This window comes from Suillus plorans, assembly GCF_016647745.1.
Source record: "Suillus plorans strain S12 chromosome Unknown HD556scaffold_13, whole genome shotgun sequence".
NCBI lineage: Eukaryota > Fungi > Basidiomycota > Agaricomycetes > Boletales > Suillaceae > Suillus > Suillus plorans.
Genome location: NW_024537397.1, coordinates 610,276 through 636,100, shown reverse-complemented (window position 1 = coordinate 636,100; position 25,825 = coordinate 610,276). Strand labels below are relative to the sequence as shown.

The 25,825-nt window shown below is 46.6% G+C and overlaps 10 protein-coding genes across 10 annotated transcripts; 3 read left to right on the top strand and 7 right to left on the bottom strand.

Annotated features, from left to right (window-relative positions):
* Nucleotides 1-286: 286 nt before the first annotated feature.
* Nucleotides 287-1,059, top strand: HD556DRAFT_1440334 (uncharacterized protein; the record flags this gene model as incomplete). The annotated part of the gene is made up of 3 exons (XM_041306104.1): nucleotides 287-371; nucleotides 420-741; nucleotides 795-1,059. The coding sequence occupies 3 exons, from the start codon at nucleotides 287-289 to the stop codon at nucleotides 1,057-1,059; spliced, it is 672 nt and encodes a 223-aa protein (XP_041163321.1).
* Nucleotides 1,060-2,462: 1,403 nt separating this feature from the next.
* Nucleotides 2,463-2,888, top strand: HD556DRAFT_1525628 (uncharacterized protein). The gene has a single exon (XM_041309276.1). It carries the CDS (start codon nucleotides 2,549-2,551, stop codon nucleotides 2,873-2,875), a length of 327 nt encoding a protein of 108 aa, XP_041163320.1. The 5' UTR covers nucleotides 2,463-2,548; the 3' UTR covers nucleotides 2,876-2,888.
* Nucleotides 2,889-11,492: 8,604 nt separating this feature from the next.
* HD556DRAFT_1440332 (uncharacterized protein) lies at nucleotides 11,493-12,771 on the bottom strand (the record flags this gene model as incomplete). Its single annotated transcript, XM_041306103.1, has 7 exons — nucleotides 11,493-12,021; nucleotides 12,072-12,083; nucleotides 12,138-12,182; nucleotides 12,234-12,313; nucleotides 12,366-12,489; nucleotides 12,538-12,699; nucleotides 12,725-12,771. 7 exons carry the CDS (start codon nucleotides 12,769-12,771, stop codon nucleotides 11,493-11,495), a joined length of 999 nt encoding a protein of 332 aa, XP_041163319.1.
* A 170-nt stretch (nucleotides 12,772-12,941) lies between these two features.
* On the bottom strand, nucleotides 12,942-14,150 carry HD556DRAFT_1232318 (uncharacterized protein; the record flags this gene model as incomplete). Its single annotated transcript, XM_041297501.1, has 4 exons — nucleotides 12,942-13,197; nucleotides 13,320-13,513; nucleotides 13,566-13,762; nucleotides 13,832-14,150. 4 exons carry the CDS (start codon nucleotides 14,148-14,150, stop codon nucleotides 12,942-12,944), a joined length of 966 nt encoding a protein of 321 aa, XP_041163318.1.
* Nucleotides 14,151-16,071: 1,921 nt separating this feature from the next.
* On the bottom strand, nucleotides 16,072-16,668 carry HD556DRAFT_1462380 (uncharacterized protein; the record flags this gene model as incomplete). The annotated part of the gene is made up of 4 exons (XM_041308276.1): nucleotides 16,627-16,668; nucleotides 16,490-16,575; nucleotides 16,297-16,438; nucleotides 16,072-16,224 (listed from the first exon to the last, which is right to left on the bottom strand). Exons 1-4 carry the CDS (start codon nucleotides 16,660-16,662, stop codon nucleotides 16,072-16,074), a joined length of 417 nt encoding a protein of 138 aa, XP_041163317.1. The 5' UTR covers nucleotides 16,663-16,668.
* A 780-nt stretch (nucleotides 16,669-17,448) lies between these two features.
* HD556DRAFT_1440329 (uncharacterized protein) lies at nucleotides 17,449-18,086 on the bottom strand (the record flags this gene model as incomplete). Its single annotated transcript, XM_041306102.1, has 5 exons — nucleotides 17,449-17,490; nucleotides 17,542-17,706; nucleotides 17,753-17,819; nucleotides 17,873-17,960; nucleotides 18,017-18,086. 5 exons carry the CDS (start codon nucleotides 18,084-18,086, stop codon nucleotides 17,449-17,451), a joined length of 432 nt encoding a protein of 143 aa, XP_041163316.1.
* A 1,502-nt stretch (nucleotides 18,087-19,588) lies between these two features.
* Nucleotides 19,589-20,218, bottom strand: HD556DRAFT_1440328 (uncharacterized protein; the record flags this gene model as incomplete). Its single annotated transcript, XM_041306101.1, has 5 exons — nucleotides 19,589-19,630; nucleotides 19,680-19,844; nucleotides 19,891-19,957; nucleotides 20,011-20,098; nucleotides 20,149-20,218. 5 exons carry the CDS (start codon nucleotides 20,216-20,218, stop codon nucleotides 19,589-19,591), a joined length of 432 nt encoding a protein of 143 aa, XP_041163315.1.
* Nucleotides 20,219-21,104: 886 nt separating this feature from the next.
* Nucleotides 21,105-23,517, top strand: HD556DRAFT_1352033 (kinase-like domain-containing protein). The gene is made up of 11 exons (XM_041302391.1): nucleotides 21,105-21,209; nucleotides 21,259-21,555; nucleotides 21,614-21,678; nucleotides 21,738-21,920; nucleotides 21,970-22,051; nucleotides 22,106-22,213; nucleotides 22,265-22,451; nucleotides 22,503-22,587; nucleotides 22,643-22,921; nucleotides 22,973-23,347; nucleotides 23,396-23,517. The coding sequence occupies exons 1-10, from the start codon at nucleotides 21,182-21,184 to the stop codon at nucleotides 23,051-23,053; spliced, it is 1,395 nt and encodes a 464-aa protein (XP_041163314.1). The 5' UTR covers nucleotides 21,105-21,181; the 3' UTR covers nucleotides 23,054-23,347; nucleotides 23,396-23,517.
* Nucleotides 23,518-23,898: 381 nt separating this feature from the next.
* HD556DRAFT_195647 (phosphatidylethanolamine-binding protein) lies at nucleotides 23,899-25,045 on the bottom strand. The gene is made up of 3 exons (XM_041309864.1): nucleotides 24,451-25,045; nucleotides 24,273-24,402; nucleotides 23,899-24,220 (listed from the first exon to the last, which is right to left on the bottom strand). Exons 1-3 carry the CDS (start codon nucleotides 24,754-24,756, stop codon nucleotides 24,054-24,056), a joined length of 603 nt encoding a protein of 200 aa, XP_041163313.1. The 5' UTR covers nucleotides 24,757-25,045; the 3' UTR covers nucleotides 23,899-24,053.
* Nucleotides 24,964-25,677, bottom strand: HD556DRAFT_1440325 (uncharacterized protein; the record flags this gene model as incomplete). The annotated part of the gene is made up of 5 exons (XM_041306100.1): nucleotides 24,964-25,056; nucleotides 25,112-25,378; nucleotides 25,448-25,507; nucleotides 25,556-25,597; nucleotides 25,651-25,677. 5 exons carry the CDS (start codon nucleotides 25,675-25,677, stop codon nucleotides 24,964-24,966), a joined length of 489 nt encoding a protein of 162 aa, XP_041163312.1.
* Nucleotides 25,678-25,825: the final 148 nt, after the last annotated feature.

Genomic DNA, 25,825 nt, shown 5'->3' with positions numbered 1-25,825 from the left:
GTGCTTGCCGCCGCTTGTTGGAACTTGCCACTTGCTGAACCAGCTGTGTGTGTTTGAGCACCTTGGATACGCAATTGACTGGCAATCCATTCTTGTCCCTCGATGCCCCAATGTGCCGAATGGATCGCAGAGAGAGGTTTGTGCGGACTCGCTGGTGTACTCTACCATTCCGTGCCATTCAAACATTTGTGCTACTAGTACTGTAGGTCAGGTCCTATCTATTCTTCACGTGACTGATTATCTGTAGCACTCCGACCAAGTCCGAATTCACGACATCACTCCTACGATGTCGACATCATCTAGTAGCCACCCTACCCAGGGTGATCATATCCAGGATTTGCGCACTTTGCTGCAGGAGATGATACTATCAGGTGAGTGTTGTCCTCATTCAAAACTAACATGTTCACACTCAATAACAGAGTCGTCGTTTGACACCGTCACTTGGAGCCGCAAGACAACTGAAGAGTCTATCACACTGTCAAGATCATCGCTCCCGCAATCCAGATGTTCCAGCACTCGTTCTTTCCCCAAAAAAACAGTGCCCATTCCTCCTTCTACCCCACCTCGCATGTCTACCCCACCCCACCCCCAGCCTCAGGCTTTGCAAACGGTCACCCAGACACCCTGCCAAGTCACAGCAGTTCTAAAACCTAGCGATATCCGTCCTCCACGAGCTGATGAGGTACCTGAGGGATTCTGGGCGATAACAGTCGGGCAGGAAGTTGGTGTGTTCTACCGCTGGTAAGCCGAGTACCTGTTGGCGTGTGTTGAATAATTGTTGATGTTGTGGTTAGGGCTGACGTCGCTGAACGAACAAATTTCGTCAGTGGTAATGTTCAGAAAGGGTACCCATCATTTCAGCAAGCATTGACTGCATACACGGTCAAATATGACGAAGGCAGAGTCCGGGCAGTTCCACTGCCAGGTGGTCCTTTCTGGCCATCCCCTCCAGAGTCCTCACCCAACATTCCTTCACCTGTAGACTCATCTGCGAGTTCAGACTCGCATGATCTGTGGTCGCAGCTTGAGGACTTGACGGAGACAATGAGCCAACTCTAACAATTGCTACATAGTTGTTACTTAGTTTTGATTGCGTACCGTACATGTATTGGTTTGAAAAAATGAAATTGCGCAATGTATTTTACTGGCGTTTGTGTTGTGTGGCCATGTGATGTGCCTCAAGCTTAGTACTGGTAACTACCAGCGAGTTCAAGTTCATACAACCTAGTATACAATGATCTAGGAATTAATTCTACGATCCTGCAACGGTGACTAAGTGTTAGATGTACTACCAGCGCCATTAATGCAGCATTTGTCAGAATATATATTCACTAAATAGTGTAGCAGTGCAGCATGCACAGAATATCAGCATATGTTGGTCAGTGTCACTAGCACAATTGCATCACGCATCGAAACTACTTACAGTCCCGCCGTAGTCATAAACATTCCACACAACCACCACAACATTATTTCAGCTTCGGGTCAAGTATGTATGTCTGCCTCTGCCTAATAAATATTTCACTTTTTTCAATATTTTCTGATAGTGTTGTGTTCACGGGCCCGAGCCTCCGCACACCAATGTTCGATATATGTTCGCTAGTTGTAAGTGGTCATAAACGTTTCACGAAGCACCACAACATTTTTTCAGCTTCATGTTGAGCGTACATACTTGCCTCTGTCAAATAAACATTTCGCCTTGTTCAATATTTTCCAACAGCATTGCATTCACAAGCCCAAGCATCATTACACCTATGTTCGCTACATGTATGCTATGGTTCGTTATAGGTTCACTATGCTCATACGAGCCCCTTCAGTGACAAATTCCGTATTATACGGGCCACCCGACCTACATAATATCCCGTATGAGACGGGCCAGCGGATTATGGGCCCATGTTGTGTATATTCTCGATGATGACGGATGGGCCGGGACACATATTATTTCCAATGGAGACGGGTGGGCCCATGTATGCCAATGATATATATATCCTTGATGTTGACGGATGGGCCGGGGGAATATGATCATTCATGGAGATGGGTGGGCCCATCAGGGTAATATGTAGAGTAGGATATTATAGACAGCTGGGCTGAAGAGAGATGTAAGGCAAATATTGTTATATAGACGGGCGGGCCGACGGGGGTGTATTACATATATGGGTGGGCCGAGGTAGGGGAATATTACATAGATGGGTGGGCTGACACGGGGTGTATTACATATACAGGTGGGCCGACATAAAAAGTATTACATATATGGGTGGGCCGACGAAAGGGATATCAAATAGACGGGTGGGCCGAGGGTGTGATAAAATATTTATTACATAGACAGGTGGGCTGAGGTGGGGTATAATTATATAGACGGGTGGGCTAACATAGGATGTATTACATAGACAGGTGGGCCGACGTGGGGGATAATACATAGATGGGTGGGCTGACGTGGGGGAATTGTACATAGATGTTAAGACCATGCACAAAGGGTAGGACTGATTCCAAGGGGCTTGGCTTCAGCTCGTGCGCTGCGCCCCTTACCCGAGTATGTGCCCTTAACTTCAGAATGAAGTCCGGAGAAAGTCCAGTGAAGTCCGAAGGACTTCCGGAGAAGCGTGGGAAACTTCGGAAGGACTTTCCGGACGAGTGCGAGAAACTTCCGGATGAGTGCGGGAAAGTTCCGGAGGAACTTCCGGAAATTACGATGGAGTTTCGTCCTGACAGGGATATGTATAATGGCTACTCAGGACGAGTCCTGAGTAGAAGGAAACAGAGGAACGGCTGCAAGGACAAAGTCCGAAGCAGGATAGGTCCGGAGGACCGCGGGAAAGTTCCGGAGGAACTTCCGGAAACTCGGAGGAATGGAGGATCGGATGAGTGGATGAGCGGATGAGCGGAGGATCGGAGAAGCGGAGCTCCGGCCTAGGGAATTTCTCCCTAGGCCTGAGATGGATGATTACTAAGTCGGAGGAATAGAACTGTTACGAGGACTTAGTGTGAAGACTAGTGCAAGGACTAATATGTGTATGATATTCAGACTGAGGAAATACAGGAGTATCTACTGGGGTTTATATACTAGAGGCAAGTCTGTGCAGATCAGTAAGCAGAGGGGTAAGGCTATGTACGAGCATGTGGAAATGTATTAGAAAATAAGACGGATCATAGGAAATGAACTCGGAGATGAAATGAGGTACGGAAAATGAGGAAGTCTAACTCAAGAAGGAACATACAAAGGGATAAGGCACGGAAGATAGACGCGGGTCGGATCCGGATGTCCGGAGATGAATGCGTGATAGGTCTGGGTCCGGAACGCAAGGAAGATAGACGTGGGTCGGGTCCGGATGTTCGGAAGTCCGGAGACAGGTGATTACCATAAGGGGATGGGCGCTGATTTAAGGTTTGGGTTCGGACATGACAGATAGGTCGGATCCGGAGATCCGGAGATGTGGATATCAGATCTGGCGTCCGGATATCAGATGCAGGAGTACAGGGATCCGGACGGATAGAGGATTGGGTCTGGAGACATGGACAGGAGGTCCGGAGGTCCGGATGAGGCGTGGGAACGTCGTCAGATGTTGGTCCGGAATGCGGGATATGACAATAGATGGGTACATATATGGGTGAGCCTAGATACGTATAAATGTCAAATTTTCAGTGCAAAACCCCAAACCGAGATTTACCAACCCCCGAACCCCGAAATTGTGGACTGCCGGGTCTCGGGGTTCGGGGTTCGGGGGTCCCGGAACTCGGTATGTGAGACAACAAAAATATATTTCAAACACAGGTAAGTCAATGTGTTTGTCAATCAACTTGATTGTAAATTATATTTTATTAATTTCCCAAGTTCCGAGTTCCGAGCTCTGGGACCCCCAAACCCCCAAACCCGAACCCCCAAACCCGACAGTCCACAATTTCGGGGTTCGGGAGTTGGTAAAATGTGTATGGATAGATGAAAGGTTGATTTAAACATTTTTGAAAGATGTCCCATATGAAATGTTAAGTCCCGAGTTTTGAACTCTGGGTTTCGGGACTTCAGGCTTCGGGACTCGGCACTCCAGAAACCTGGAAATCGAAACTTGGGACTTGACATTTCATATGGGACATCTTTCAAAAATGTTTAGATTAACCTTTCATCTATCCATACACATTTTACCAACTCCCGAACCCCGAAATTGTGGACTGGCGGGTGTCGGGTTTCAGGGTTTGGGGGTCCCGGAGCTCGGAACTCGGAACTCGGAACTCGGAACTTGGGAGATTTGGGGAGATCAATAAAATATAATTTACAATCAAGTTGATTGACAAACACATTGACTTACCTGTGTTTGAAATATATTTTTGTTGTCTCACATACCGAGTTCCGAGTTCCGGGACCCCCGAACCCCAAAACCCAGGACCCGGCAGTCCACAATTTCGGGGTTCAGGGGTTGGTAAAATGTTTATGGATATATGAAAGGTTGATTCAAACATGTTTGAAAGATGTCTTTCATCTCAAAAATTGAGTCCCGAGTTCCGGGTAAGACATCTTTCAAACATGTTTGAATCAACCTTTTGTATATCCATAGACATTTTACCACCCCCGAACCCCAAAATTGTGGACTGCCGGGTCTCGGGTTTCGGGGTTTGGGGGTCCCGGAACTCGGGACTTGATATGTGAGACAACACAGATATCTTTCAAAAGTTTGTAAATCAAATTTATTGTAGATCAAATTTTATTGATCTCCCCAAATTTCCCAAGTCCCGAGCGCCGACCCCCGACCCCCGAGACCCGGCAGTCCACAATTTCGGGGTTCGGGGGTCCCGGAACTCGGGACTCAATATGTGAGACGACACAGATATCTTTCAAAAGTTTGTAAATCAATTTGTTTGTAAATCAAATTTATTGTAGATCACCCCCGAACCCCGAAATTGTGGACTGCCAGGTCTCAGGTTTCAGGTTTTGGGGGTCCCGGAACTCGGGACTCGATATGTGAGACGACATATCTTTCAAAAGTTTGTAAATCAATTTGTTTGTAAATCAAATTTATTGTAGATCAAATTTTATTGATCTCCCCAAATTCCCAAGTCCCGAGCACCAACCCCCGACCCCCGAGACCCGGCAGTCCACAATTTCGGGGTTCGGGAGTTGGTAAAATGTTTATGGATACACGAAAGGTTGATTCAAACATGTTTGAAAAATGTCTTTCATCTCAAAATCGAGTCCCGAGTTCCGGGTTAGTGCTGAAGCTTGAAACTTGAAATCAGTGGAAAATGAAATCTCGCAACAATGTACACATGAAGATGTTTCATTTCCTTTGACAATTCACCGAGTGTCTTGTACTAACCTGACAACACAGTCTGGGCTTCAGGCTTCAGGGCTCGGTACACGACACTCGGGGAATTGTGAAATTTCTATTTTCTTGGACATTTCACTGAGTTCCGAGTTCCGGGCGCCGAATTCCGAGTTCCGAGCGCCGAGCTCCGAGTGCCGAGTGCTGAAGCTCAAAACTTGAAATCAGTGGAAAACGAAATCTTGCAACAATGTACACATGAAAATGTTTTATTTCCTTTGACAATTCACTGAGTGTCTTGTACTAACTCAGGGAATTGTGAAATTTCTATTTCCTTAGACATTTCACTGAGTTCTGAGTTCCGAGTGCCGAGTTCCGAGTGCCGAGTTCCGAGTTCCGAGTGCCGGATGCTGAGTGCTGAAGCTTGGAACTTGAAATCAGTGGAAAACAAAATATAGCGACAATGTACACATGAAAATGTTTCATTTCCTTTGACAATTCACCGAGTGTCTTGTACTAACCTGACAACACAGTCCGGGCTTCAGGCTTTGGGTTTCAGGGCTCGGTACATGACACTCGGGGAATTGTTTATGGAAATGAAACATGTTCATGTGTACATTGTTGCGAGATTTCATTTTCCACCGATTTCAAGTTTCAAGCTTCGGCACTCAGCCACTGGTCGGTAGTCAATATAGGCAAATGGTAATGAAAAATGAAAGTTGTTATTACGCTTAACTTCCTTACCGAAGGTTGTAGTCCGAGTCTAGGGGAGTGTATTGGTAGTCTTTTCTTGTCCATCAGTTATCATTTAACCGAGATATAAGCTAAAGAAATCTGAAACATCAGCAATAATGAAAAATGAAAGTTATTATTATGTTTAAGTTCCTGAACAAAAATTGTAGTCCGAGCCAAGGTGAGTGTATTGGTAGTTTTTTCTTGTCAATTGGTTATCTCTTTCCTCGGTACTCGGTACAAGGGAATCAGTACTTGGTATTTGGTTCTGATACTCAATACCCGAGAATCAGTAGTCAGGTACTCGGTACTCAGTTCTGATACTTGGTACCCGAGAATCAGTAGTCAGGTACTCAGTACTTGGTTCTAATTCTCGGTACCTGTGAATCAATAGTTGGGTACTCCAGCCAATAGTCCTGAGTCCCAAGTACTGATACTTGCTATTCAGTAGTCAGGTTTGGAACTTGGGTCTTGGTTTGGTTATCATTTGACTGAGATATTGGTAGGCAATATTGGCACTCGGAGCTCGAATACTGACTATCAACTATCAAGTGTCAGGACTTGGTAATCGGTAGTTGAGACTTGGTGCTTAAATGGATATTGCATATATACATAAAAATACAAAATATGTTCCTATGTGTTCATTTCTAGGTGAATAGACTTTGAAATTATATCTCAATCATCTATTCAACAATAGAAACAATGTATCAGGAGCTCAGGACCATAGGGTAATCCTTTATTGTATAGTGTACCTCCCCCTCTTCTGGTGGTTCACCTGCTGGGGTTTTTTCCCTGTAGGACTGGACCTCAAGGACTGTAGGGAGTCTATTCCTGAGCATATTCGGAGTAGATATATCATATAACCAGCCCAGGACACACAGGATCCTTTTCCAGGAACAAAGCATAGACAATTGCACTTGTGACATTTTTTCACGATTTTCAGTATCTTGCCCTTGCATCCATGATCCAACCTTTTAATATATAATGAGCATAGCTTATATTCTTGCTTCTTATGACCAAGATCAGCTCACAATAGGCTGGAGTTTGTGAGCTAGTGTGTATACTTGCCATTTCACCTGATAAGGGGCCCATGCCTTCAAAACATTGAATCTTCATAATCAGAAACCTGGGGTACATTTCAAATATCTTAAGTATCATAGACATAAATTTACAGACAAATCAACCAAGAATTGAGTACTGAGGAAGTGAAATGGGTAAGAAATTGAGTGTGGGAAACTTCAAAGACCCAAAGCATCGAAAATGGTTAGTTGAGCAGTGGTAGGACTTTAATGCTGGGTCAACTCATATTTTCACTATATCCCTTCTACCCACCCCCTACCCTCAGGGCAGTAGGCAGTATGGGTTCCTTGGGTAGTTTACGATCTATCCTACATATTTGTAATGATATTTTCAGCCTGAATCATATATAAATGTGACTTTGTATAAAAGATGTCTATTGTCACTCTCCACACATATGTCATTTTGCCTATCATTACATCAATCCTTCATGAATCTTTCTAAGCTTTTAAGCTATTATAATGGATGTATATGGGTGTTATTCCAGGTCTCTGATCACATCACAGGCTTGTTATGTTGGATATCTCGACATAATGTGCAAGTCTCACTATTAATATTCATTCTTTTATCTTTAGACTCACTTACTGCACACATGTATTTCATTTGTCATTATTGATGTTTCGGATTTCTTTAGCTTATATCTCGGTCACCTGGTAACCAATGGACAAGAAAAGACTACAAATAAACTCACCTAGACTCAGACTACAACCTTCATTAAGCTGACTACTGATTCCCGGGTACCGAGTATCAAAACCAAATACTGAGTACCAATTACCATGTACCGAGTACTGCATAATGAGTAACAAGATAACCAATTGACAAGAAAAGACTATCACTACACTCACCTGGACTTGGACTACAACCTTCGGTAAGGAAGTTAAGCATAATAACAACTTTCATTTTTTCATTATTGCTGATGTTTTGCCGAATGACAAGGAAAGACTACCAAGACACTCACCTTGATGTGGACTACAACTGTCATTTTTCATTATCATTTGCCTATATTGACTACCGAGTCTCGAGTACCGACCACTGACCACCGATCATCGAGTACCGAGTACCGAGTGCTGACAAATACAATTCCCAAGTTATTTGAACCCTACACCAATGGATAATACATACAAATACAATTTGTGTCCATTTGAAGTACCGGGTTTCAGGTTTCGACACTCAACACTTGGTGATTTGTGCAATGAGTGAAAAATGGACATGTTGTGTACATGATTTTGGGTTTCGGGCTTCGGGTTTCGGCCCTCGGAACTCGGAACTCGATGATCTGTGTAATGTAAATGAACAATGAACATGTTGCACACCAGGTTTCGAGTTTTGGGTTTCGGCACTTGAAACTCAGTGATTTGTGCAACAAGTGAAAAATGGAAATGTTATATACATATTTTCGGGTCTCGGGCTTCGGGTTTCGGCACTTGGCACTTGGCACTTGGTTATTTGTGTGATATAAATGAAAAATCAACATGTTGCACACTGGGTTTCAAGTTTCATGCTTTGGCACTCGAAACTCGGTGATTTGTGCAGTGAGTGAAAAATGGACATGTTGTGTACATATTTTCGGGTCTCGGGCTTCGGGTCTCAGCCCTCGGCACTCGGAACTCGATGATTTGTGTGATATAAATGAAAAATCAACATGTTGCACACTGGGTTTTAAGTTTCACGCTTTGGCAGAACTCGAAGCTGTTGATTTAGATATCACCCGAAACCCGAACACCTGAATGTCAAATTTTCAGTGCCGAACCCCGAACCCCGAGTGCCGGTGCCGGGTGCCGAGTCCCGAAGCCCGGAACTCAGGATTTAACATTTGAGACGAATGAAAATTTTCAGACATGTTTGAATTAACCTACATATATCTATAAACATTTCACTAACCCCCGAACCCCGAAAGATATTTTTGTTGTCTTACATACCGAGTTCCGAGTTCCCAAACCCCCGAACCCCGAAACCCAGCAGTCCACAATTTCGGGGTTCGGGGGTTGGTAAAATGTGTATGGATATATGAAAGGTTGATTTAAAACCCCCAAACCCCGAAATTGTGGACTGTGTGCAGTGAGCAAAAAATGGACATGTTGTGCACATATTTTCGGGGTTCGGGGTTCGGGTTTCGGCCCTCGGCCCTCGGAACTCAATGACTTGTGTAATATAATTGAAAAATGGACATGTTGCACACCCGGTTTTGAGTTTTGGGTTTCGGCACTTGAAACTCAGTGATTTGTGCAACAAGTGAAAAATGGAAATGTTGCATACATATTTTCGGGTCTCGGGCTTCGGGTCTCGGCCCTCGGCACTCGGAACTCGATGATTTGTGTAATATAAATGAAAAATGGACATGTTGCACACCGGGTTTCGAGTTTCAGGTTTTGGCACTCAAAACTCGGTGATTTGTGCAACAAGTGAAAAATGGACATGTTGCGCACATATTTTCGGGGTTCGGGGTTCGGGTCTCGGCCCTCGGCACCCGCAACTCGATGATTTGTGGAATGTAAATGAAAAATGGACATGTTGCATGCTGGGTTTCGAGTTTTGGGTTTCGGCACTCAAAACTCGGTGATTTGTGCAATGAGTGAAAAATGGACATGTTGTGTACATATTTTCGGGTCTCGGGCTTCGGGTTTCGGCCCTCGGCACTCGGACCTCGATGATCTGTGTAATATAAATGAAAAATCAACATGTTGCATGCCGGGTTTCAAGTTTCAGGTTTTGGCACTCAAAACTCAGTGATGTGTGCAACAAGTGAAAAATGGACATGTTGCATACATATTTTCGGGGTTCGGGGTTCGGGTCTTGGCCCTCGGCACTCGGAACTCGATGATTTGTGTGATATAAATGAAAAATCAACATGTTGCACACTGGGTTTCAAGTTTCATGCTTTGGCACTCGAAACTCGGTGATTTGTGCAGTGAGTGAAAAATGGACATGTTGTGTACATATTTTCGGGTCTCGGGCTTCGGGTTTCGGCACTTGGCACTTGGCACTTGGCACTTGGTTATTTGTGTGATATAAATGAAAAATCAACATGTTGCACACTGGGTTTCAAGTTTCATGCTTTGGCACTTGAAACTCGGTGATTTGTGCAGTGAGTGAAAAATGGACATGTTGCGCACATATTTTCGGGGTCCGGGGTTCGGATTTCGGCCCTCGGAACTCGGAACTCAATGACTTGTGTAATATAATTGAACAATGGACATGATGCACACTGGGTTTTGGGTTTCGGCACTCGAAACTCGGTGATATGTGCAATGAGTAAGAAATGGACATGTTCCATACATATTTTCGGGTTTCGGCACTCAACACTCAGAACTCGATGATCTGTGTAATGTAAATGAACAATCGACGTGTTGCACACCGGGTTTCGAGTTTTGGGTTTCGGCACTCGAAACTCGGTGATTTGTGCAGTGAGTGAAAAATGGACATGTTGAACAATGGGTTTCAGGGTCTCGGGTTTGAAAAATAGCATAATAACAACTTTCATGTTTTCATTATCATTTGCCTATATTGACTACCGAGTCCGATAAGGGACCCCTTGGATGATCCATTGCTCAATGAAATACTACCTGATTGGAAGTGTGCTGGTTATCAGATATTCATTTGTCGACTCCCGGGTCCTGGAACTCAGAAGTCGGTACAGTTGACCCAAATTTGGGTGGTCGGAACTTGGCGTCTCATAGGGCAACACAAGCTTTGCACCCCGGATTCCAAATTCTGCAAGACAACCTGTCCACCATCAAAGGCCATGTCAGGAGATCACCTGCTGCTCCGGGAACTCGGTAACTTTGATTTATTACCTCCTCTGATTTGGTTGATGTACAACTACCTCAGCTCCATCATGTCTACAATTATGATACACATGGGCCCACCCATCTAATACAACATCCCATACAACACCCTCGGCCCACCCGTCTAATTAATATGCGTCTGGGCCTACCCGTCTAATACAATATTTTATAATACCCTCGGCCCACCCGTCTAATTTAATATGTGTCTGGGCCCACCCGTGAATGTGATAACAAGTACCTACCCATCTATCTCATACACATCTACCTTAATACACCCATCTGCATAATATCCAACTACCTCGGCCCACCCGTCTACCTAATATTCATATACATCGGCCCACTCATCTACTCTATATATTCCCTGCATGGGCCCACCCGCCTCCATCAGGAATAATTTCCCTCCCGGCCCATCTGTCATAGTCGAGGATATTTTTATCATGGGCCCATGGTCCGCTGGCCCATATCATACGGGATATTATGCATGTCCGTTCCCTCGTATTATACGGAGATAGGTCACTGTAATATGTGCTCATACTATGTTCGCCATGCGTTCGCTATAGTGGATGGTGTATAATGATATTAAAACTTATCAAAGTCAAGTGCGCATGTTGATCCTGCCAGTGGTGATGAATTGAATACTATAATCAGTCTACAGTATCGATGTATCTAGTTTAACCTCGATGAATTTTATCTCTGACATCAGGGAGACGAGCAAATCGTACAATAGAATGCTGTCGTACTTGAGGCGCTGCCTGCAATAAGGGCAGTTGGTGTGTACAACCTCCCGGATACTATCCAAAATCATCCTCCCCTCTGAAACATGCTGCGCACATTGATCCAAGAAAATATTAGCCTCACGTCCCCCCTTCGCCTCAGCATGCGCGAGCGCTTCCTCATATGCTTCACCCCACGTGTCTTCTGCTGATAATAACCATTCCATTCGCCACATCCGGACCTGAATCTCAATGTTATCCAGCGTTTGAGGGTTGCAGGTGCAGGGCAGATCGTTTTCCATCGTGAGCACTGAATCATCGTTGGCGTCCCAACTGTCATCGCGGGCGTCCCAACTGTCATTGCGGGACAGTTCTTCACACACTGACTGTGGGTCTTCGCAGCCATCATCAAGTAGCGATGATGTGACAGGTGCCTTTTGCTCTTCAGCGAGTTTTTTATTCTTCCTGTGGATCTATTGAGTGACTGACACCCGAGGTACATAAACGAGTCCTACCTTGCCCTATTGCTAAAAAAAAACACGTGAGCATGCACAATAGAATTGCATGAGGGACGAACTCACAGAGCTACTCGAGCACGAGCTTTGGCGTTTTGGGCTTCTCGAACTCTGCGCAGCGTTGTGAGCAGATTTTTCAGCGACTCGAACAGATTGACCTACCCTGGCTTGGAAAGCCAATGTTGTGTAGCCACATGCTGCCTGGATGATGAGCTACGAGATCTCCCCCGAGTCGAATGTCCCTTTGAATACATAAGTTAGACAGGAAGATTCAATGAGAAGAATCGTGCTTACCATAGTTCGGCGGGAAAGAGTAAGAGACAACCTACCATCAGATATCGACAGCTGGCGATGATCGAGATATGTTCTGGCATCAAAATTCATTGATGGGCAAATATTTATCAAGGTACATGCCAATCTGATTAATGAGCCGGGTCAATGTAGCTAGGAAACAAAGAACTCGTACATTTGAATATGTTTGCCGAGGCTACCAGAGACAGACCAAAGAGCACGGCAGGAGTTCACTGTGATAGACTTGTATCTGTACATCTCCTCTGAGTCCTCTCTCTCGTTCTCGTTCTCCTCCTTGTCTTCCCTTATCCTGCTCTCGTCCATCGTCCGTATTCGTCTGAGCCACGTCAGCAGTTGCTGACGTGTGCTGGGCGTTTGCGCGTGGTGTTCGTGGTGTTGGGAACAGCATGGTGGAGCTTGGACATTGATTCAACATGTGGGCCACGGCTTGCATGGGCTTAAGCCCCGGCTTTGGGCCGGCTTGGGCTCACGGCTCAGGCTTAAAATCTGGTGAGCCTAAGCCCCCCCCCAGGCCGAGCCTAAGCCGGGGCTTTGAGCCCAAGCCGGGCCAGAACATCACTACGCAGGCGATAGAGTGGTCCAGTAGCACATTCGAGCCTTGAGTGCATCCCGAAGTCTACGAATGTCACCCACGGTGCCGATATTTGAAGGGCTGGTGAAGTTAACACCCTGGGGCCATCCTACAAGGCGTACCCCATAGGTTTCGACGATGGCTGTTTCGTAGTTGCTGTAGTTCATCATGATATCTTTTTTGCCGGTTACTGAGACTGTAAATGATGTTAGATTGAAACAGCAAGTGCAAGCAATGTCATTACTCACCCAGCCCGCGGAGGATCATTTTCCGTACCTGCTTCCATACGGCCTCCAAAGAGTCACGTTCATTGAGATCTGTAGCACAGTGAACAAAGATACAAAGATAATGTGAATCAGAAGGACTTACTTTGATCCTGCGTGCATGCCCATTGTTCATATTGCCTGAGAAAGTCAGCCATGGGGTGCTCATACACATCCTCCCAAAAATCTTCAGAATTATCCGTGCCGTGCATCGTGCTTTGAATGGTGTCGTTGATGTGACCGCGGACGACAAATAGCGTTCCATAGACTCCGGTCCGAACTTGCAGATCATCTAGCTGCAAAGAAAAAAGATGAATTCAGTTGATTCCTGTTAAGATTCAAACTTACCTCTTTGACGATCCTATCCGTCGTGGCTACAACATCTCGCGCAGCTGCCTGATTATTTGCCCGAACACTGACACCTTTTCTTTCACGATGCTCCTCAAGCGCTGCAATGTAAGCTTCCTTCTGTTCCCTCATCAGGTCTTTTGTTTCGGGGTCAGTGATGACCATCTCACGGAGTTCGGCCATTGAGTATCGAGAGCCTGTGGGTCGATCTAGTTGAGACAAGATAAGTTTCGTGACTCCATTGAGTTAAAAAATATTCGACTTACCCGCATTCATCTCTTTTGCCTTGGCATGAATAAGTGCGTGGATCAATTGACTCTTGCGTGAGGTGCGATAATGCGTGTGATTGCTGATGATGTCATTGATTTGCTTCGGAGTAACGTGATGAGCGAGTGCGAGTGCTTCAATCTGTGTCTTCTGTGTGTCCAGATATCCAGCAACTGCATCATGTAAGCGTTTCGTTCTCTCAATCTTCTGATCCCTCTTAATCTTTCGAGATGCCTTTTGTGCATCTGTTAGTTGAGGTGGTGGCGTCCGAGGGCGGATAATTGCTCGTGTTGGGTTCCGCGCTGCCCAGGAGGACATGTTTGCCTCACGGAGTGACTTCAGCATCTCTCCACTCGTGTCCGGCACCTCTCTTTCGGTAGGACTCCATGAGCCATCATCATGACTTGAAGTTCCAAAATGTTGAGGTGACGGTGTGCGAGCAGGGGGGAGCTCTGGAAGGGTTGGGATATCTGTTTGAATGTTCGTGGCTGGTATGTCGTGGGTAAGAGCTTCGATTTCGTCCCTAGTAAGCTGCATCGTGTATAGGGATGGGTCGTCCCAGTTGATCCTGTTGATTGAATGAAAATTGCCATTGACATCGAAATTGTCGACTCCATAGAGGCCACTTATACTGGGGGCTGTAGGTAGAAAATACGTGGGCACAGATACAACTTCAAATTTTGGCGGATGGTACAGATGAAACAATACACACCGCATCGCATGCGTCCTGCCATTTCACGCCATTTTGTCAAAAAAAAATTCGCATAGATCGGTGTAAGATCTTGAACTCGGCAAGTACATATTAGTGAAGGCACGAATGCTGATCGAGACATACCTTCAATATTAACGGTAGTATGAGGGAGGGATGCAACAGATTCATCTATGTTAATACTGGTACAATGAAGGAGGGAGGTAATTGATTTATCGATGTTAATGCCAGTTTGATGAGCGAGGTTGACAATGTAGAAGTTGGTTTGATGAGTGAGGAGCAGTGGGATCGGCAAAATATTTATCAAGGTACATGCCAATCTGATTAATGAGCCGGGTCAATGTAGCTAGGAAACAAAGAACTCGTACATTTGAATATGTTTGCCGAGGCTACCAGAGACAGACCAAAGAGCACGGCAGGAGTTCACTGTGATAGACTTGTATCTGTAGAAATGTCACAAGCCAGGTCAATGAGATGCGAACGTTCCGCATACCTTTTGATATATTCATCTAGACAAACACTATTCTCCCCTGCGACCCCCATTGCAGAGTCCAAATGCCAACCGCTATCCTGTTCACACTAATTAGGGATCCGCACGGGTATACCCTGGGGTGTCGGGGACCTGACCCGCACCCGCACCCGGCAAAAACCCGTACCCGCTCTGACGGGTACGGGTTTTCGGCGGGTACAACAAGCTCAGACCCGTACCCGCACCCGTGCAGGGTTTACCCGCGGGTACCATAGGTATCACCACCAGTGCTTAGCACATATGTCCAGCACACGTCAGCGAATGCTGACGTGACTCGAACATATGTGGATGGCACAAGAAGGAGGAGTGGAGGCACGGTCGAGGATGGTGGCGTCGGCATCGTGGATGGTGGCGTTGGCGTCGTGGATGGTGGCGTTGGCGTGAAAGCTGGTGGTGGTGCGAGTGCTGGGCGCACAAAGATAGGCGCTGGCGACGTGACGCGTATGATGTCGTTGTTGTTGCTGGGGGTAGAGTCTTCAATGTGAGTACTCACTTTCAGCGTGCCCAAAGTCTCGTCTCCTCGAGTTCCTCTTTCCTCCTTCATCTCTATACCATCCCTTCTCCCTTCCTCGATTCTCTTGTCCTTTCGTCTTCGCGTGTCGTCCGCGTGTGTTTGCATCGCGTCAACACTTGTTGACGTGTTTCGGGCGCGCGCGCTGTGAACGTGGAGTTGGTGGACTTGGGAAGGCGCGTTAGGTGCCGGTGTTGGTGGTGGTGCCGGTTGTAGCGTGCACGCGGGAAGTATGGCGTCCGCTATTACTGATGCAGGAGGTGCTACCATTTATGGAAGGCACGGGTATAGCTGGGGTACGGGTAAGAGCGCGGGTCTTAGAATCCCGACCCGTACCCGTACCCCAGTAGTACCCGTACCCGTGACCCGCGCGGGTTACCCGTACCCGTGCAGATCCCTAACACTAATTGACTTAATGTCTAGAGGGCTGAGGGAAGACCGCTTGAAGCAGGCCACACGCAGTGGCTCAAACTTGGACCAACAACTGAGATTAGTAAGCACATTCTACCTCTGACAGTTTCCAGTTGACCTCGAGTGGTGTAATGGGAATAAGAGTGATATCAAACGTCTGGTCTGGCGTGGTGATATCCAGTTCAGAGATGCCGGGAGTTGGCACCTGAAGATTCTGGATATCTGTTTGAAGCTGATGCACGAAGCGCAGAACAATCAGCCTCAGAACGCGAACCGTAATTGATACTCACAAGCACGACATCACAGTCACCACCTTCAACGCGAGATCGAATGCGCTACACGCTTCCCAGACCGCCCCAGTGCATTTCTCGTTGTAATAGATGTTGCCGGCAGCGTTGCGTAGCTTGTTTGTGGTGTTCAGGAGGGCCTTGCGCTCTGTGGCACAGCTGGAAAAGAAGTTCTCAGTCGACGCATATCGCAGAGACGTTGCGACTTACATAGTAGAGCCTGTCAGTGCATAAGGTGAGGTGTTGTTGATGAGTTCCAGAGTCTGCTCATAATTCGCGTCGTCGTACACATAAACCTGGAAAGTTGTTAGTACATCTGGCCACATTTGCGAATGAAAAACCATTACAGTGATGACAGGACCAAAGATTTCTTCTTTCATCATGATGTACCAAAGCCGCGGCTTGGGCCGCCGGCTTAGGCTTTTCTCAATCCAAGCCCAGGCCTAAGCCCTGCTCAGGCCATGACTTAGGCCTGGGCTGGGCCCGGCCTATTTGGGCCCGGCTTGGGCCGGCCCAGGGCTTCAAGCCGGGCCTTGCACATCACTACGCCTGCGGAAGTCAAGGCTCACACAGCTGAACTTGATGCGCGCCGGTCAGCTGGGGAGGTGGTTCGCAAGCTGCGAAAGAAGCGTTCGGATGCTGGAGTAGCTCGGAAGCGCAAGGTTCCGCCCACAACAAACAAGGAGAATGCAAGGTCATCGAAGAGAACAAAGGTGACCTCCGCTCAGCTTCGGGACGCCCCCAAAAGTGCTGAATTCGTAGAGTCGTCTAACGAGGATGAATAGTAGTATTACATAGCCTTACTCTAGTTTACGTATTTTAATGTTCACTTGCGCAAAACGCACCATCAATCCATCCACGTCATCGCGAGATACTCGAGCTCATCGTGTCGCACAGCGAACTCGAAAGTCCGGCACCTTAAGCGACGTCAGGAACACGTCGCGGCGTTTACCGATATGCCGGCGGCACTTAGCTCTTAATCCTACAGCGCTATATAAAGTCCCTCGCTATTCAAGAGATATCAGAGGAGGCTCTGATCGCTTATATCCGCCTTGTCTTACAGGTGCGAATCCCATCTATTATCAACTATAATTACGGTCGTTAAGTGGGAGTCACAGGTGGTCCTGCTCAAATCAATTTCTAAGGAATACGTATTCGACTCAATTTGATTAGGCGGCCTTCACATAGATCTGGCTCGCAGTGCAGAGAACCTGAAATTCTTTTTATCAGCAAGAGCTTTGATGAATTCATATTTCACTCACCTCGCCAGTGTACACGTTATCGCAGTTGCTGTTCACGTTTGGGTTGTTTGTGAGCAAAGTGCTGATCGGGATGCCAGCCGCATCGGCAACGCTTTGGCACGTGTCGCCGGCCCCCATAACATGGGTAACATCACAATCCTGGCCGCTGAGTCCAAGGCATATGATCTATGAGGATGAGTTCAAGTGTTTTTCAAACGTCGAAATGCCTTACTTGTCCGATAAACAAATTATCACAACCGGGGTCAATGGTTCCCTCGTTGGCTGCCGTCAGCTGGTATCTGCGACATACGTTCGATGAGCAAGCGAATGGAAGGCACCTGGTTGTACGTACGTTGAAACGCTCTGTACTGCGGAGATCCCGTCACATGTATCCATAGCTCGAACAGTTACATTGCGGTCACAATTGGTGGGGAGGATACCTAGACGTTTTGCTGTCATAAATGTGGGTATCATCGAAACTCGAAGGATTACTGACTCTGAGCAGACACAACTGAGGCAATGGCAGCGAGCGCAACGAGTCCGGCGGTGAAGAATGAAGCGTGCATATTGTTCAGGTGAGGAGATTTAGAAACAGGCGAGTAATGTCTGATGCCTTTAAGCCGACTTTTCTAGCTGCCTTTATACACTTGAAGGACGAACACCAGTCAGCGAGTCTGACGGTGTCTGACGGCCAGCCTTTGCCGTTTTTTTGAGTCGCCATGACTTGGCATGCTTGGACTGTGAGTAAATGGACACCATCATATATGGCACGCACGGCATTCACGGAGGAATATGAGTCTGATCTGACGTGTTCAATAGACTTGGTGAAAATTTACTCGTGTAGCTTAATATGACACGTCGTATCATTACCTACCCGGTAGATCTAATTTAAAAGTGGACAGCCTTGGGGTGATCCGGGGATGAATGCTGGGGGTGGACAACGGAGAGGGCTGGAAAAAGATGTACTAGAAGGAACTGGCAAAACTTGATAGGGCTATGTAGACTATACAAGATTTAAATCTAATGGAGTCATCGATCGAGTCGCCTCCTCCCATCCATGATGCATTCAATACTTGCTGTGACATGTGACAAGAGAGAGATGTGAATTACCATATTAGTATTATATGTTATGTGCTTCTTTCTTTCCGATCTTTGAATGCATCGCATTGCAATTGCACGAAATGCGCATCACAACGTTTTCACATCGACCAACTTCACAAACACGCAAACTTCGTATAGCAACACTACGTCATCTTCCGACTCGGACTCGGACTCGGACTCGGAGTTCTACTACCCACCTTGCTTAGAGTTGCTTTGACAACCAACTTAAGGGACTGCAGCAACTTGAATTACCAGTAGCTGATGGGGATCCCCTTCCAGATAGCGGTTCTCGGCTTCTGCCACAGTCTCAATTTCAGCATGTGTTTTCACTCTCCGTGCTTTTCCTGTTCACAAAAACATCTTTAGGGTGTAGATCATCTTCATGAAAACCAACATGCCTCCTCTCAATTATGTTGACCACATACCACACGAATTTGCTGCTAGACCAGTGTGATAAGGGATATCATTTTCTTTCGTTTTATTTACTATTAACTGATCGAGTTTTTTTTTTCAGAAGTACGACGATAAAGCAACTAAATTAGTGCGTCCATTGCTGCCCAACCGTAACCTATCTATATCATCCACCATAGTCATGTGTCAGTTTCCCACTGCTACCAAGAGTACTCATCGACTCGCCGACTCAGGGCCTGCTCAGTGCAATCAAGTCTTGGTTCTCTTTCGAAGAAACTTTCTACAGCTTTTTGATACACCGCACGACCCACCCGGGTATCCTCATTTGCCATCCGAGCCCTTCCCTCCCTGAGCCATCCCCATAGTGACTCTGCCCTGCGGACTCGTGTTCGTTCCCGAGTAAGGAGTCTTGCATATCGATCGAAAGACTTGAAGGTCTGAATCCGAATACTATGTGATGCATTTGACATATCGCTCAGCCTACTATGTACTAATGTCAAAATTAGGAACATCTGCAATTCCTTTTCGCCACTTTCAGCTTATCGACTCAATTTGATTAGGTGGCCTTCACGTAGATCTTTTTCGAAGTACAGAGAACCTGAAATCCTTTTATCAGCAATCGTTCCGATAAATCACATTCTATTCACCTCGCCAGGATATATGCTACTGCAGTCGGAGCCTACGTTCGGGTTGTTCGTGAGCAACGTCTTTTCCGGGATGCCAACCGCATCGGCAATGCTATGGCACGTTTCGCCGCCCTTCACAACATGCGTAACCTTGCAATCATGACCTTTGATTCCAAGGCATATAACCTATGACGATGAGTTCAAGTGTTTTTCGAGCATAAAAATATCTTACTTCTCCGATACCCAAATTATCGCAACCGCGGTCAATGGTTTTGCTGTTGACTTCCGCCAGCTGGTATCTGTCGCATACATTCGATGAAAAAGTGAACGGAAAACACCTGATTGTACGTACGTGGAAACATTATGTGCTGCGGAGATTTTGTCACATGTATCTCCAGCATGAACAGTTACATTGCGGTCACAACCATCGGGAAGGAGACCTAGACGTATCATAAATATTGGCATAATCGAATCTCGAAGTATCACTGACTCTGAGCAGAAACAACCAAGGAAATGGCAGCAAGCACAACGAGTCTGGCGGCAAAGAATGAAGCGTGCATGCTGTTCAGGTGATGAGGTTCAAAAGGCGAGTGGTATTTGATGCCTTTATTCCAACTTTTCTAGCTGCCTTTATACACTCGGAGGACGAATATTGGTCGGCGAGTCTGACTGCCAGCGTTTGCCGTTCGTTCGAGTCGTCGTGACTCAACTGTGAGTAAATGGACACGATAATACGGCACGCGTGGCATTAATGGAGGAATGAGGAGTCTGGTCTTCGTGTATCCTAATGACACGTCGTGGCAAAATCAAATCAATGTAAATGTGCTACAATGTGCCACATGGTAGGCAAAATATTGTCGCATTTCTCCAACTTGAATATGATTGTCACCTGCGGTAAATCATTTCTTGAACCTCCTGTTTTGCGACTTGCTGTCCCCTGTGAAAGGCCGTCTGCAGCCTGGCCACCGCCAGCACTTGGCCAGCACCATCTAACTTCAGGCAGTCGACAGTCGGTTTTCTTGCTTCGTCACATTCCATCGTCTCCGTTGCTCTACCTTGTCGTAGGCGAGTATTCATAATCGATTACGCCCAATATCTTCAGCAATTCAAAGACTAGCTTCTGTGGTCCCGTACAAGAGAACTCGTTTGTTGCTGGTATAGGGGGAAGAACTAATTGGGGTTAGTTCTGTCAGTTACAACCGGCAGAATTGGCAAAACTCTCGGCTATGTTACAGTAGATGACATCAATGTTGCCTCGTCCCATGCATCCGTCATCCTCGCCAATATTGTAATCAACTGCCTGGACCCCATCTAGAATAGTCTGCGGTATCATTCCTTGTCCAACCTGATCCAACTCGTCAGAATCAAAAGCATTCAACCAAAAGTGTATCGTGTCACATAGCACGTGCTGATAGTCACTGCGCGTTCGTCACAAAGGAAGGCGCAACTTTGTTTGAGCCACTAATCATCATGTATATTAATATCGTTGGTCTCTGCGCTTGACAGAGACCTCTTGTATCAACATGCCTCCGAAATACCCTAAAATCTCAGGTACGTTCTCTCTCTTATTGGGTCAGGTTCACAAGTGACATGATTGCAGGTTATGAACTCATTCAACAAATCGGTGGAGGTACCTTCTCGACCGTGTTTAGAGCCGTCAACATAGAGAGCCATCAAGTGGCAGCATGCAAAGTGATATTTATCAAGGAACAGACTACCGAGAAGGAACGCCAGGTTGTCGAGAAGGAGATGAAAATTCACAAGCACCTCAAGCACACGCATGTCCTGGAGTTTCTACATGCTGCCGTGGTGGAGCGCAAATATAAAGATTGCTATATCCCTGGAATGTACATGCTACTAGAGCTTGCTGCAGGAGGAGACCTCTTCGATAAGATTGGTGCGTTTCGTTGACCGATCATGTATCCGATCATTAACTCACAAGTTCAACTCATCAGCGCCGGATGTTGGGATTGGAGAGGATGTGGCACACTACTATTTCGGCCAGCTACTGGCAGGGATGGTGAGATACCAACACTGATCATCCACATTCAAGTGAGACGAAACGTTTTCGAATCATAGGACTTTATTCATCGCGAAGGAGTTTGCCACCGTGATCTGAAACCGGAAAATGTCTTGCTTGATGCAGCTGGTACCCTCAAGATATCAGACTTTGGCCTCGCAGCAGTCTATAAACTCAAGGAAAGCGGCAAGACAAGGCAATTGAACGGATTATGTGGCAGCTTGCCGTACATGGCCCCGGAAGTGCGTCATATTTACACATTTTCGGATAGCGCTCACAATATGATTCCAGGTTCACTACCAAACACCGTATGAAGCAGAGCCCATTGATGTTTGGGGGATTGGTATAATTCTTTTCACACTTCTCGTAGGAAGTCTGTCAAAACTCCAATCATTTTCATAAACTCGTAGATTAACGTCCCTCCCAGATACCCCTTGGGATCAATCCACAGCACAATCGTCAGAGTTTTGTCAGTATATCACGGGCGAGTTATTCAACGAGCCCCCTTGGAATCGTTTAGAAGAAGAAGCCCTATGTAAGCAGGATCATGCGCTTTCGTGATCATGCGCGCTGATATGCCCACCAGCACTTCTCTGTGGTCTGCTAACCATCGAGCCAGAGGGCCGTATGACACTCGCTGAAGTATTCGCTCACCCGTGGTGCAGAAGACCAAGTCAAATTGCGAAGCAAGGGGTTGTCACGCTTGCAGACCACTTGACTGAGTCTTTGAGGGCGAACGGTGATCTGAACTATGCGATGCCGGATATTCTTACGTACGTTTCCAGGATTATCATCATGAGACCGATATTCAGTGTCATATGTAGCGAAACTCGCAAAGATAAAGATGGAGACGATATCATGCTCTCTGCAACTCATCAATCCCAGTTCACCCAATCACTTCTACTATTCGTATGTCTCCCATGGACGCATCTCAGTTCCATTTTGAATCCGTTGTTTTCTTCAGTCACAGACACAGTCAGGTCGCAGATATACACCTAGCCTTACTCGCTTTTATACTTCTCTTGGGCCAGGGATCATGATGCAACTCATAAAGGAATCCTTGACTGCCCTCGGTGTCAAACACAAAGACGGACCTACCGGTGAGGACGAACGAGGGGAGATCCTTCGGTTGCGCGTAGGCGGGTATGACAAGCGGAATATCGCATTCAAAGGCTGGGTCGAGCTCGAGAACTTCTGCTACGATGAAACTGACGGAAGCTTCTGCTTGATGACTCGCGACCTCGTAGGTTTTGTTTCATTCTTGGTTTCTGGATGCAAGCTCATGGAGCCACAGGGGAATCCTATTTCGTGGCGCCAGTTGTGGAAATCACTAATTTTGTCACCAGCTGTAGATCCTCATGTGCTCCGCAAATGACCACATTAGCACTGTGATATGACACTCAACACTCCTTTGTTAGCCTATATGCTGGTTTTTGGATATCTTCACGAGCTTCCCTCTTGCTGCCTTGTATGCGATCTAATTGAACACTTCCGTATGCCCTATACCAAGAGACGATCTGTTTAGTTGAAATTCGTGGTTTACTTTCCTAGAGTCCCATTGCAATTCAATTGTAGTTCGTCGATTTAAGCCTTGTTGCCGCTCTAGCATCTCAATATGACTGAGTATGCTTTGAATTGCGTTCTGGCAGGTGATGCTTGTTCGAATGCCCCTGGTGGAACATTAATATATGAACAATCGGGATCTGGACGGCTCGTACGTTCAGCGTGCAAATAAATCAACGATCAGAATGTCGTCTCCGGCAGCTGCAGCAGATATCAAAGAAACTGTCACCTTGTGTTGAAGTACTTATGCACATGCCTGATTCTCTTCCAGACAAGTTGAGGGTGGCGTTCAAGCATATGATAACCACCTTCAAATGACCCGGTACGACGGCGTTTTTACGGTAGTGGTTCCACAGTCGGACTTCTCAGGCTGGTGCGACTTCAGGATAATTCTTCAATCATGCGCTGTCTGATATCCGCTTCCGCCGCGTCGCAATCTTATTCGTTAACTTAATACCGCACAGCCGGGTAAGTGGCTGTACCCCAGACACATACCCCATATCATCCAGCGGCTTCTTAGGATAGGGACCGAGCTGAACAATTAATGTCAACTTCAAGAATAAAACCGACAATTATGCCTACCACGACCCAATGGCCTCCATCTCATGTTAGCCTTAGAGATGATCGATGATGGCCTTGAGTCCAACGTGGAGATTAGTTGGCCAGCAAACGCCGATGCTTTAGTGGAGGCATCATTGAATCGCATTAAAGGTTGTTACATCGAAACTTTTGAAAGTAAAATATCTCGATCAGTATAGTACACCCCAGCATCACCTCGACCATCCGAGGAAAGCCGCCTCGCTTGGGACATCTTATTCCCCCACGACAACGAAATAATTGACCCCAACTAGTTTCAGCCCATGCTTGTCAGCAAACCTCGCTGCATTCCAGTTCTTTCTGTCTACAGGCTCATTCTTGCGTTCCGGGGCATCGGCAGGGATCGAAAAGTCCGCACTAGGCTCCTGGTATAACAATAGTACTGTTGCAGCTATCATCAACAAATATAGCAACTATAACAGAATTAGAATCACCATAACGATGCTTCCCAGTTCCCGGGGGAGGGGTGGGAGGATAATAGGGCGTCACAGCAGGTTTAGTGAGCTGTGCATCAAGATTATCTGTCTCGATGGCCGACGTCGGAGGAGCTTTCACGCCAGTGACCTACACATGAAATTAAATAAACAGTTTGCAGTCTATGACGACACTAACCACCCAGTGCCGCCACTCTCTGAATTTGGGGTTGTTCTTGGATGGTGCGTCTGGGTCTGTCATGACGAGCGTATAGGTGGGTTCGTCAGTCTGGTCTGGCACCTGCATTGGAGTGAACGCAACAGTTGGTTCGTCAGCGGTGTCCGTTTTTGTGAGTGTGTTCCCAAGAAGAGCCTCTTGGCTAGTGGGGAAGGTCACGACAAGCAGAGCCTTGGGATGGAAAGGAGGGTCAACAGGAATAACGTCTGGAATGATACCATTCTCCTTGAGATCTTCTCTGACAGCATTGAGTGGATCGAGCATCATTGTGGGCTCAAGTCGAGGGTTTTGATGATGGTGATGCTATAGTCCAAAGGAGACAAGTAAAGATCAAAACTGAAGTCGTCATTGGAGAAAGGGGCGCTTATGTAATATTCCGTGCGCAGGCTTGCCGGCATTCTGAAAGCCTGTAAGATAAAGCAGAAAACTGTGCTAGAGAACATCGAATGGTGCCCGTAACACTACATGACTGTCTCATTCGCATGTCGAATTCAAGAACTGCAACAAGTTCTGCCTATTGGCGTCCATCTCGAGATCTCTGGCATCCTTATGAACTTTCAACTTGATCTGAGACAATTATATGAGATAGTCTGGGGCCCGGATCTGGACAAAGAAAACTGACCTTCTTGCCTGTTAGAACGCTGCGCCTTTCATCCTTGTCCTTTCCATTATCCCTGTCCTTATGCTTCTTGTACTTCTTCTCTCGATCTTTCTCTCGATGCTTTGACTTGGACTTGCGAACATCGCGACTATCCGAACGAGAACGAGATCGGTGACTTGGCGAATTCCCCCGCAACCTATGCCGACTACTGCCACCACGCTCCTTAGATGACATAGATGCAGCAGAGTTTGCCGAAGGTGAGGGAGATCGGCGTCGATGTTCAGCGGTCTACAATGCATTTATGCACACATCTTCAAAGGTCAATGGCAAATCAGCAGAAATGAGGCGACAACGTACGACGCTGCGACTTCTGATTCGCCCACGACTCTCGGAAGGCTCGTGGTATTTGTCTCGGTCCTATAGTAAGGTTAAAACAACATCGGAAAAAGACAGGAAATATCTCACATTGTGGTTATCCTTTCCTCTGTCTCTCGTATCATCATGGTACTTGTGACTGTGTGAGCGGTATGGACTCCGGGACCTTGAACGTTTAGTGCGACGAGACCTTCTGTCTTCTTTCTCGTCATGGTGGCTGCGTCTTTCAGGTGACTTTGAACGACTCCATCCTCTATCTCCTCCTGTTCGGAGAATGCGTATCACGACATGTTATAAATATGAGCATAAGTGAATGTGTTGTCGCCCCATTACCAGCACAGCCGACGACGTAGTGCGTGG

Excerpts from the sequence above, each read along its gene's own strand:
- HD556DRAFT_1525628 (XM_041309276.1), top strand. The coding sequence starts at position 2,549 with ATGAAGTCCGGAGAAAGTCCAGTGAAGTCCGAAGGACTTCCGGAGAAG.
- HD556DRAFT_195647 (XM_041309864.1), bottom strand. The coding sequence starts at position 24,756 with ATGATGCTCGATCCACTCAATGCTGTCAGAGAAGATCTCAAGGAGAAT. Across the intron at positions 24,403-24,450 it reads GAGAGTGGCGGCACTGGGTG|GTCACTGGCGTGAAAGCTCC; the intron begins GTTAGTGTCGTC and ends TTTCATGTGTAG. Across the intron at positions 24,221-24,272 it reads AACTGGGAAGCATCGTTATG|TACTATTGTTATACCAGGAG; the intron begins GTGATTCTAATT and ends TAGCTGCAACAG.
- HD556DRAFT_1352033 (XM_041302391.1), top strand. The coding sequence starts at position 21,182 with ATGCCTCCGAAATACCCTAAAATCTCAG. Across the intron at positions 21,210-21,258 it reads GAAATACCCTAAAATCTCAG|GTTATGAACTCATTCAACAA; the intron begins GTACGTTCTCTC and ends ACATGATTGCAG. Across the intron at positions 22,588-22,642 it reads CCCAATCACTTCTACTATTC|TCACAGACACAGTCAGGTCG; the intron begins GTATGTCTCCCA and ends TGTTTTCTTCAG.